This window comes from Marmota flaviventris, chromosome 3 (assembly GCF_047511675.1).
Source record: "Marmota flaviventris isolate mMarFla1 chromosome 3, mMarFla1.hap1, whole genome shotgun sequence".
In the NCBI taxonomy this organism is placed as follows: Eukaryota; Metazoa; Chordata; class Mammalia; order Rodentia; family Sciuridae; genus Marmota; species Marmota flaviventris.
In genome coordinates this window covers 90,847,149-90,859,636 of record NC_092500.1, presented here as the reverse complement: position 1 = coordinate 90,859,636, position 12,488 = coordinate 90,847,149, and the positions used below count along the sequence as shown (strand labels likewise).

General features: G+C 35.7%; 1 protein-coding gene across 7 annotated transcripts in view; it reads left to right on the top strand.

Annotated features, from left to right (window-relative positions):
• Positions 1-12,488, top strand: part of Plekha5 (pleckstrin homology domain containing A5) — a 234,955-nt gene that overhangs the window by 111,190 nt on the left and 111,277 nt on the right. Inside the window, exon 4 of one of the 7 annotated variants that reach the window (XM_071610112.1) lies at positions 7,195-7,255. The exons of the other annotated variants lie outside the window; for them this stretch is intronic. Within the exon in view, the coding sequence (XP_071466213.1) occupies positions 7,195-7,255 (61 nt within the window). The remainder of the gene's footprint in view (positions 1-7,194; positions 7,256-12,488) is intronic. 7 annotated transcript variants of the gene reach the window in all.

Sequence of the window (12,488 nt, the reverse complement as noted above, 5' to 3'; positions counted from 1 at the left end):
ATTATTGTGTTGAGGTCATTTGACTCTTGAACTTCAGAGGAGTTTGTTTGATGAATACAGATGCTCCATTGTTTGGGGCATATATATTTATAATTGTTAAGCCTTGTTGGTGTATAATTCCCTTAAGCAGTATGTTTATCCTTTTTGATTGACTTTAGTTTGAAGTCTATTTGATATGAGGTTGGAAATCCCTGCTTGCTTCCGCAGTCCATGCATGTGGTATTTTTCCCAACCCTTCACCTTCAGTCTGTGGATGTCTTTTCCTATGAGATGAGTGTTTTGGAGGCAGCATATTGTTGGGTCTTTTATTTTGGATCCAATCTTCTAGTCTGTCTTTTGTTTGGTGAGCTTAGGCCATTAATATTCAGAGTTATTATTGAGACATGATTTGTATTTGCAGCCATTTTTGTTTATTTTTGGTATTTAATGTGCCTTGGTTTCTCCTCTGATTAGATTTTTCTTTAGTGTAATCCCTCCCTCTGCTGATTTTCATCATTGTTTTTCATTTCGTCTTCTTTCAATATTTTCCTGAGGATGTTCTGTAGTGCAGGCTTTCTAGTTATAAATTCTTTTAACTTTTGTTTTTCATGGAAGGTTGTTATTTCCTCATCAAATCTAAAGGTTAATTTTGCTGGATATAAGATTCTTGGTTGGCATCCATTTTCTTTCAGATCTTGCTTTGAGGGTCTGGGTTGAAAAATCTGCTGAATTAGAAATTGGTCTCCCTCTATTATGTGATCTGATTTCTCTCTCGGGGCTTTTAAGATTCTATCCTTATTCTGTATGCTAGACATTTTCATTATAATGTGCCTTGGTGTAGATCTGTTGTAATTTTCTACATTTGGTATCCTGTAAACCTCTTGTATTTGGCTTTCCAATTTGTTTTCCATGCTTGGGAAAATTTTTTTTATTATCTCATTGAGGAGATTGTGCATTTCTTTGGTTTGAAACTCTGTGTCTTCCTCTATCCCAATAATTCTTAGGTTTGGTCTTTTCATGCTGTCCCATAATTCTTGGATGTTCCATTAATGGTTTCTTACTATCTTCACTATGTAATCAACTTTATTTTCCAGATTGCATACTTTGTCTTCATTATCTGATGTTTTTTCTTCCAAGTGATCTAGTTGAGTTTTTTATTTGATTTATTGTATCCTTCATTTCAAGGATTTCTGTTTTGTTGTTGTTGTTGTTTGTTTGTTTCAGAGTCTCTATCTCTCTCTTGAAGTAATGTTTTGCTACCTGTATTTGCTCTCTTATCTCATTGTTGGAGTGATCAGTTTTTGCCTGTATTTGCTGATTTAGGCAGGCCATTCATTAATTCACAGATCATTTTACTTACGAACCTTCTGGACTCCTTCTCTGACATTCCATCAACTTCACTGTCCATGGGTTCTGTTATTATAGTGTCCTGGTTTGTTTGGGGCACTTTCTTCCCTAGTTTTTTCATAGTGTCTTACGTGTCTTCTTTTGTTTCAGTGTGGATCTGAGATGTTACAGTTTCTTCCCTATATTCTTGTAATACCTGTGCAGATTGTCTGTACCTCACCATGATGTTGGGCTTCCAGACCCTGCTGGTGTCCCTCAATGAATGCTACTGCATCCTGGACCTGGGTTCTGTGCAAGTTGGTGTGGGTGGATCTGGGCCACTGGGCTTGACCTCCCATGATAATCTGCTGGTCAAAAGGTGGGGTCATGCGCCAGAGGCTAGGCTGTGGCGGGTGTCTGTCCCTGGGATGGAGGGGTGGACCAGGCCTGCTGGGGTGGATCAGGGCCACTGGGCTTGGCATCCTATGGTAGTATCTCCTCAAGGTTTTGTTTGATGATACTCTAGATTTACCTAACCCCATATTAAGTTTTCAACTTCTATTGATTGTAGCTCCTGGCTTAGTGGTTCATTTTTATGTGGTTTTTAATCAGAAACTTTCTATCAAATATTCTTTTGCATTTATTATTCTTAGGGACAAATGATATTTGGGACTTTGGTTTGTTGAGTTCATTTTTATATTTCTTCACACGAATCCTAGACCCAAACATTTAGATTCTTGCTAGCAATTGTCACATAAGATTCTTTTTAATAAATCACATACTTATTTAAACCTATCTAAGGGTTTAAATGTTTGAAGTTTCATGTGCTGGACATTTGGTCCCAGTGTGGTGGGTGCTGAGGTGGTGGAACATTTAAGAGGTAAGACCAGTAGATAGTGGTTAAGTCATTTGCAGGGGGTTCTCCACACTCAGAAGGGAGTAATGTGGTTCTTGTGGGACTCTGGTTAGTTCCTGCAAAAATGAGTTTTTGTTTAAAAAAAAAAAAAATCTATCCCCTGAGTCTCTCTGGATTCCTGTAATCTCTTCTACACATGCTTCCACTACTATGATGCCATCCTTAGAAGCCAAACACATGGGATGCTTGATCTTGGACTGTAAACATTTGAAAACTCCAAGCAGAATAAATCTCTTTTCTCTTTACCTTTCCCAAGCTTGGGTATTTTGTTACAGCAATGGAATACAGAATAATACACCACATATGTTGGTTCCGTTCACTTGTTCACTCTAAACATTTTCAGTTTCATATAACCTGTATTTACTCAGGTGTCATAAACCTGAGTAATAAAAAGTAAAGATAAAAAATAAGGTCGGATTAAAAAGTTAAAAATTAATAATAAATATCTAATTCTACCTTTAATGTTAGATTTACATATTTTTAAGTACACGGGAAAGAAATAATGGGTTGTTTAGTTTCTTACTATGGTTTTGTTATATCAAATTTGAATTAGACAGTCTTTTCTTCTAAATAAACTGTTCTTAATAGTAAAGAAGCAGTACAATCTTGATAAGGTAATAATTGGTGAGTTTTTACAATACCCAAGTATAATGTCAGGTTGGGGATTGTAGAAAAATGCTATAGGGACAGTTTTTATGCCTAAAACAGATTGTGGGGATGTGTGTGTGTATATATATATATATATACACACACACACACACACACATACACACACACACACATATACACACACATATATATCAGAGTTTCCCCTTGACATATTTTTAGTCTTATATAAGACATACACCACACCCCTTACCCCCCAACCTGCATTATATTTCCCAGGGTGTGAACTGAATATCCTAATTCCTAGACCTGTGAAGGTTTATCTGACAAACCCTTTCTAGATGCACTTCAATTAAGGACCTTGAGAAGAGGTTTTCCTGAGTCTTGGGTTGGAGGTAAGGGGTGGCCACAGCAAGTGTAGTAGTCACAGATGTCCTTGTAGGGTGAGGGAGGTAGGCAGAGATTTCAGACTCATTTTAGAGAAAACAGTGTAACTCCAGGGGCAGAGATACAGTGATAATGGGGCCACCAGAAGCTGGAATAGGCAAGGAACTGATTCTCCTGTAAAGTTTTTGGGATTACTTCCAGCACCTTGATTTCTACACAGTGAAACTGATTTCTGGCCTCCAGATCTGTAAGAGTAAGTTTCCATTATTTTAAATCAATGGGTAACGTCAAAGACAAAATTAGCTTACAGATCATGATTGGCTTTTATTTGTAAAAAGAAGCAGCACCTCATTCTTTAAAATAAAATGAGTTTTCCCATGAGTGAAGAGTTGTCTTTTTAGACAGAAAGGGATGAAGGAAGCAGAAACAGAAAAAAAAAAAAAAGCACAGTTAGGTCGTTTCAAAGTTAAAGCAGATGGGACTTCTTTATCATGCTAGTTAAAACTGACCTTTTTAGGGATTTGACCATTCACCCAATTGCTGATTTCTTGGAAGGGCAGAGAAACAAGGTAGGTTGGAACTTAAGCATGAAAAACTCATTTTTATTTGTTCTGTTGGCCTGATACAAGAACTCAGTCCAAACCCATGGCCTTCTATAAATTTTATTTAACAGAGTTGTATTAGTTTCCTATGACTACTCTTGCTTAAAAAATTACCATAACCTTGGTAACTTTCATAATTAGGATTGTGCAAAATATATAATTTCCATACAATGAGGTACTATGAACCTTTAGGACCCATGTCCCTGTCGGATATTCTTAGGGCATTAGAAGCATGTTCTCAAAAGGGGATTGTGGGACCCCAGTCTTTATGCCTTCCCTTTTAGTTCCTGGCTCATGAGATGAGCAATTCTGCTTTGTCATGTGCTCTCTGCCATTCCATACAACACCTTCACCAGAGGCTGGAAGCAAAGGGCACCCCCCTGCCCCAGCAATCATGGACTGAAACCTTCCAAACTGTGAGCTACATAAAACTTTCATTTTTTAAGTTTATCATCTCAGATATTTATTATAGTAATGGGAAGCTAATACAGTCTCCAAAGATGGTGACTGATTTCTCTGCAGCAGGCACTGAGTACATTGAGAGAGACATATGTGCACTACGTAAAGTGGAATAGACGAATAGCAACTTCTTCTGCCCAAGGATCTGAAAGTGTGGATGGCTACCCAGAGCTGATGATCTCTGTATTGGGTCTTGAAAAGTGAATACGAATTTCTAAGCAAAAAAAAAGCATGGATGGGTGGCACTCTAGGCGGAGTGAATAGCAAGACCCAAAGCTTTTAGGTCTTTAGGGAAGAAGTATGTTAGTGCTGCTAGACACTTGGGAGTTAGGTGCCTGGAGGCAGGGAGAAAGGGCAGACAAAAAAGGCAGATCACATTGTGTGCCATACCAAGGAACATACACAATCCTGTAGGCTTTGGTGGGTCTTTTGTGTGTTGTGTGGATGTGGTGCTGAGGATTGAACCTAGGGCCTTGTGCATGCTACGCAAGTACTCTACCAAGTAAGCCTATATCCCCAGCCCTTGGTGGGTCATTTTTAAGTAGGAGAACAGAACAGGAAAATTTTGTGTATTGGAAAAATAAATGTGCATCAGCATAGAGGATAAATTAATGGGGGGAGAGATTGAGAATGGATTCTTTCATGTTTGAAATGGTACAATTGAAAGTGGGAAAAGGATTTTAAATTATGGTAGCAAAAATGGAGAGAAGGTAGAAGCAAAAAAAGTTAAGGAGGCAGACTCTTACAATTTGTTAAACTAGGGTGGGGAACTACAAATTTTAGAGGAAGAACTACTCTCCAGCATTTTAATTTATTGAAAATTAGAAATTCAAGCAAGAAACAGGTTTATCTAGAAATATTTTAGTTTGAAATATTACTAGGATATTTCTTTTATAGAGAAAAGCAAAAAATGGAATATATGGCCATGTAGAAAAAAAAATCAGGGCAACAGATTAGAATATATGAGTTTAATTAAAACATCAGTACTGTTATTGAATGATAGCAGGAGTTACTTAATAAGGAATGAATTAAATCACTGAAGGATGGAGTATGTAGTACAGTGGCACAAATGTAAATCTCAGCTATGCGGGAGGCTGAATCAGAAGGATCTCAAGTCCAGGGACAGCCTGGACAACTTTGCAAGACCTTGTATGAACCAGAACCTTTAGGGAAACTAATGTATAGCTCACAGGCAGAGGAGGAGACCTAGCAGAAATGGTTAGCATGAGAGAATCAGAGGGCTGAGATTAGGAAAATCAGAAGAGAGGAATGTTAATTTTAAATACTACATCTCAGTCCTGTGAGATGAGGATTAAAAGTATCCTTTGACTTTTTTTAGGAAGACTTAAGTGATCTTCACTCAGCAAGCAAGAAAGGAGGGAAAAAGTGCAAACAACTAGTTTTGGACTTGTTTGGGGGCCAAAGAAAAAGAGATATGCAGAGACAACATGTATCAAAGAATACAAATGATTAAAACGTGTTTTTCAGCTGTTAAGTAGGAGCCAGTGGAAAGAACAAGTTGAAGATGGAAGAAAGAAAAGAATCAATTTGTTAGAATAAGGTCCTAGGGAAAGTGGGAAAAAAAAGAGATCAATAATATAGTGGGGACCTTATCTTCTGAAGACTGAAAGGGGAAAAATAAAAGAATGGGCATAGTTAATTAAGATTTGAGCCATAGGGCAACAACTATTTACTTGGGGAATGGTAGTGATATTAGGTAGGTGGCTTAAGGGGAGTGACAAAACTGTTAAGAGAGAATGAAAGGGTTGCATGCCAGATGGTGTTAAAAGTCCACCTAAAGGAGGAAGGGAATTATTAATCGAATCAATCTGCATGGGTAAATGCTTTCATTTGAAAGCAAACACATTTCTTTGCCTTTTTTTTTCCTAAAATTTTTTTGCTTATTAAAAACTTTTTTTTCTGTTGCAATACTTGGACTTTCCCTATTAATATAACCTTGTTTAAATTAGCCAAAAGATGTTTTACTGTGAAATATAAAAATGTGTTTTGAGTTATAAATAGCACAGAAGCTATAACAGATTCCATACACTGAATAACTATTTGAGTGTTTAGTGCTCTCTAGCATGCATGAATGGCCAAGAAAATGTGGCCTCTGACATGTTAACAGCTAAGATTTTGGCATATTGTGTGAATATGTATGTCTAGGTTGCATATAAATAGTTTAGATAATAACACCCTTACCACTTCCCACTTCAGTTTACTTTTTTTTTTAATTTAAAAGTTTGTGGGGGGTTTTTGGTATTTGAAACAATATATTCATACTCTTCTGAGAATGTGTCGTAAAATAAGCAATTTAAATGCCCCATTCCTACTCTTTGAGCCCTTTATCAGTTATTAAGAAATCTCAAATTATTCATCTGGTTTGAAGAAATCTGTTCTAATCAATATAAAGATGTAATAGGCTCTCAGTAACTGCTTACATGATTAGTATGCTATTAATAGCTCCAAGAAGTGCTAGATTTTGGTTTTCTGACTAAATTTGTACATTAAAAGGTAAAATTATAATTTAACAATAAAACCTAAATTTATAAATGATATACTAGAAAATTGAAATGGGTACAAATTACATTTGCTTATATTGGTTTTCTTTCCAGAAAACTTAACGAAATATATAATAAAATATAGAGATGTTCACAACTCAAGAAATTAAATGTAAACTTGCTAAACAAGAAAATCATCAGCATTGCTGTAATTGAAATTTAGTTTTAGCTCTGCTTCCCAATATAAAAGGGAAATATAAGTTGTTATACTGTCAGAAAGAGGAAACATGGAGATCATTTATCCTTGAATAGAAATTTTCATGTGGGTTTTTATTTATTATACCACTGTGTGGCATAATAAACAATTTACAAAACTTTTGCAGAAAACAGGTAGACTTCCTATGGTTTTTCATTACAGCTGCCTTTGGGAAAAAAATAAAAAGCTAAGAGAAGAACATTGGTCACATCTTAATATAAAGGTAATGCTTAAAGGTTTCCTAAACTAATGTGGTTCTTATGGTGGTTAATTTTTTTGTAAGGGCAGAGCCTAGACTGACTAAGAAGTTCACTACCTGGATGGCTTTTGTCTAAGGATCACTATATCCAGATCTACTGCTGCTACCTGCTGCTCTTACCTTTTACTATAACCTTTTAACTACCCAGCTGGGTGAATTCAATTTTTGGAGCTGCTTTTAAAAAGAAAGAAAGCTGAAGACTTAAGAAGGTATTGGTTCCCAGATGCAGTGCTAATGAACCTAGAAAAATTGACATGCAAACAATCCTTAGCACCACCAAAAAAGCCCTATTCTCTAGCAAACTGTGTGAATCTGGACAACAAGCTTAATTCTTTCATTTAAAAAATCTATACTCAATAGCAAGAAGACCACTCAATTAAAATAAGGGTATGAAATGATACTCAACAACTTTGTCACTTGGAAATTGCATGTAAAATAAGAGATACCACTACACACCTATTAGGGTGGCTACAACCCCAAAACTAACAGTACCAATAATTGGCAAAGTAAGTTGTAGAGCAACAAGAGCTCCCATTGATTGTTGGTGAGAATAAAAAAATGGAGGTCAGTTTGGCAGTTTCTTACAAAGCAAAACATAGTCTTAACCTTGGGATTATTATCATACTACTGAGCGTCTACTGAGTTGAAAACATACTCACACATAAACCTGCACATGCATGTTTATAGAAGCCATATTCATAATGACCCAAACTGTAAGTAGCTGAGATATCCTTTCAGGAGACTGGTATATCCATACTATTTTTCTATTCTTTAAAAAAAGACCATCAAGATACAAATTGCATAAATGAATCTTAAATGTATATTGTTAAGTAAAAGAAGCAGTTTGAAAAGTTCTACATACTGAGCCATACACCAAGCAAGCCTCTAATCCCAGTAATCCCTGTAATCCCAGCCAAGGCAAGACTGGCCTGGAATTTACCATTCTCCTATCTCAGCCTCCCAAGAAGTTGGGATTATAGGCCTGCACTACCCAAAAGGGTTTGTGTAGCCTTTCTAATCAATTTATAAAATAAAAATAAGTGTTTTCATTTAAAATAATAGAAAAAAACTTGTTGGCTAAAGAATTGGTACAAAGGAGGTATGAAAGGGGGCAAAGAAATTTCAGTGCCAAAAATGTGTATGCAGAAGTAAAGCAAATTAAAGTTGTATCTGTTTTATAAACCATTGCATGGTGCCCCCTCCCCCAAAAATATATGGTTTTGTTCTTTTTGTTGTTGTTAAGTTTTAAGAGAGAACATGCATTGCCCAACAAAACATGGTTTTGGTTGGTAATGTTGACACAAAACCATCTGATGGTCTGCTCTGCCATATTATGAGTAAAGGACAGTTTAGGAAGTCAGTTACTTTCTCAGGACCTTTCACTGAATCAGTTGTAAAAATAAAATAGCTGCATAGGCCCCAAGGCTATGTTTCAATCATGAGTCTATAATGTATTCTGTCCTATGTGGTAGTAAAATTTTCGAAAACATGGATATTCTTGCTTCCTTGCAAAAGAGTAATAAGCTAGAGTTTCTTAAGTAAATTAAACTAACTCACAAAGCAACCATTATAGGTTTTTTTCTGAGGCCTACTTGTTGATGATAATGAAACTGATAGTACTATCATATGTTTCTTTTCCTGCATCAAAAACAGACCACATATCTTCTAGGCAGATAGCACAAGTGAAGAATTGACTGTTTGTACTTGAATAATAGATGTGTTGTTGATAAATAAGGCTCTGTAGAAATCAGGAGATTTTATGTTTTCTTTTAAAGTGAAATTAGTTTATATAGAGTTAGAATATAAGTCAAACTATCGTTTAAAATGTATATGCACATGAATATTAAGTTTTCATACTATATGTGTTGCATGTATACTCTTTGGAAGTTACTTTGAACTGTGATAATTTAACTGAAAAGATAGTTAAAGATCTACCACTCAAAATCCCTTTTTTTCCCATCAAGTAAAATTGTTTTCAAGCTCCCAAAGATAGTTATAATGTTCAAATATGCCAAAGGGGATATAAATAGAGTCACATATTTCTCCTATAGCTTGAGATTTCACATGATAACAAAGACAAAGGAAAGAGGAGATGATGATAAATTTTAATGCTTACTTTTTTTGTTCATCTTTTTTATTAGATCTCTAACTTTGGTTTGCATTTAGTTGTATAAATGAAATTAGAGTTAGTCCAGTCTCCATGAAGATATATTTTAAGTAAAATAGGATATATATTAAGCAAAATAGCTTATATACATCCTGTACTCACAGATTCTTTGAGATTGAAAGTATGACTGACTCTAAATTACATTGGTAATGCTGATTGTTCCTAGTACATAGTATTAGAACTACCTGAGTGAGGGAGATTGCATAAGATCTCTGAGAAGTTAACATTTGAACAGGAACTGAGTAATATAAATTGGTGAGATACATAAGTTTTGATAAACTTCAGAAGGAAGAGATTGTTCAGAAGGATTACTTGCAACTAATGTCACACAAAAAAGTAGAAAGGATTGGAAAAAGAAATAAAGGGGATTAAAAAAAAATCTAAGTGTCTTATTAAACTGACCTTGGAAGGTGAACTTGTTCATTTATGACCTGAAAACTAGGTATTTGCAAATTAAAATATTCTGAATTCCATTAGTAAGCAAGTATGTTTTAGTAGCTATCACTCCCCAGAGAGAAAGATTGTAATATTATGAAGAACTTTTTCATTGTAATTGGTCTCTTCTTAAGCAGGCGTTTATGGATTAATTTGATTCTTAAATCAAGTCTTCCAATTAACTTTTTCCAGAAGTTTGCTGTGATGTGAAATTTACCTCTAAAAGGAATACTGACATGATAAGGTGAAATAACCCTTGAACATTTCTTGGGTAGTAAATTGAAAATATTTGGACTGTTATTTAAGTGCCAAATGAAGATGACTAACATAATGTTAGAAGAAATTGTTGGCCCAATACTTAGTTGATTGCCTTCCTTGATGACATAGAACTTATTTCTCTACAGGGCTTCAGTTGATGATGTGGTTACCATTAGGTGTGAATGTTTGATTCCTCACCTGACTACTAACTTTTAACAAATGATATGAGAATATAAGGGGGAGAGATGCTGTATTTTCAAATCATTTTAAATTTAAATTACTGTTACTTTGTTGTACCAAAAGGACCTCCGATGACCAGGAAGTTAAAAAATAATCAGTAATCAATTGATTATATATTTGCATGCTTTGTGTACAGCACTGTTAGGCACTGTTGAAAAACTGATAGATCTGTTTCCTACCTGTTAAAAGAATTTTTACTTTAGATACTAGTGATGAGTAAGTGGTACCAAATTATGAATACAGTTAGGTGTTGGATTGTTGCTTGGACATAAACCTGTCTGTAGAGTAAATGCTACAGCCAGATAAGTTAAGGACAAGGATAGCATTTTCAAGAAAAATGTGGTCAAATGTTTACATAACACTGAAGTGAATAGTATAATGACTGGAAGAATATCACAACTGGATCCTTGGTCATGATTCTGAGTCATTAATTCCTCAGTCATTATCACAAATATGTCTGAGTAATGTGTGCAAGCTGGTGGAGAATACCTAGGAGCCCTTGCTGGAATTTTTCTGTGGTTTTTAAATGAAGAGAGAATCAAGATTGAGATTTAAGATTCCCAACTGATTTAAAGAAGTTTATTAGCACGTACAAAGTAGTATAAGTCCATCCATTTACCTTTCTTGGTGTAACTAAAATGTGGTTTGGGCAGAGCCCAAAAAAGCTGGGCAGAATCATACAAGGCACTTGTAAGAATTATCATATTGTTATTATATTTCTGCTGAAGTAAATAATTTCTCTGTAATTGGGCACTTTTTTATAGGTGTAAACTTTAGATTTCCTCTTAAATATGTGCCAACTTCTGATCTCTGACTGAAATCTCATCCTCAATAGTCAGGTTAGCTGTCACTTTGTTAAGCCTTTCACAGATTCTTCTAGGCATTTAGCTGTTTCTTCTTTGGGGCTCTTCATTATATGATCTGTTTACAACTTGTTCTGTCCTATTAAACTGTCAGTTCAGGCTGTTGTGACTTGGAGAAAAAAGGGACCTTATCTTATTCCCTCTTTACTTCCTTCACCCCACTATAATATTTTCCCTGTAGTAGATGTTCTGTAAATGATAGGTGAAATGGCCAGAGGCTCACAGGTTCTTCAGGCCTAAGAGAAACCATGCAGGGTACTAGTAACTTAATCAGCCAAATACTTGCCCTGCTTGTTACTTCTCAGTATTCCACATAATCTTCCAGCGTCTTTTAACAGATTTCTGCTGCTTCATTTTATTGTAGTTCTCCTGGCACCTACCACAACTACCATGCCACTGTGTGATTTTGCAAACATATTCTTCTGCAGTTTTATTTAAAAAGATCTATCTTCAAATGAGACATTTTTTACTGCGTAGGTAAAGAGTGAACACACACCTAAACCAGCTATGCTAGAATAATATAAAATTTCTTCTTTGTAAGCTTTTAAAGATTTTTTTGTTGTTTATATATATATATATAATGTTTAGTTGTTGATGGACCTTTATTTTTTATTTGTTTTTTATATGTAGTGCTGAGAATCGAACCCAGTGCCTCACACATTCTAGGCAAGTGCTCCACCACTGAGCTATAACTCCAGGCCCTTTTGTTTTGTTTTTTGAGATAGGGACTCACTATGTTGGCCAGGCTGGTGGAACCCCTGAGCTCAAGTGTTCCTCACACCTCAGCTTCTCAAGTACCTGGGACTACCCAGGTGCACACTACTATACCTTCTGGCTTAAGGTGGGTGTTGAGGGGTCACAGTGTAATACTGGGGATAGAACTTGGAGGTTCTTTACCACTGAACTACGTCCCCAGTTTGTTGTTGTTTTCTCTTCCAGACACTGTCTGGCTAAGTTACTGAGGCTGGCCTCAAAATTGGTGCTCCTCCTGCCTCAGCCTCCCAGGTCACTGAGATTGCAGCTGGCTTAAGTTTTTAAAAATGTTTTCTTGTAATTATTCTGATGGTGAAACTGATGAAGTCTTTGTTACATAATAGAAGATCTAATTGGTCTGGGGGTGGGAATAATAAGCCTACTTTATTATAACCTTAATGGACTCTGTTTATAAGTTATTATGATCTATGTCACTTAAACGGACATTATTGTTTGCTTTTAGAATTGTGAGGAAAACTTG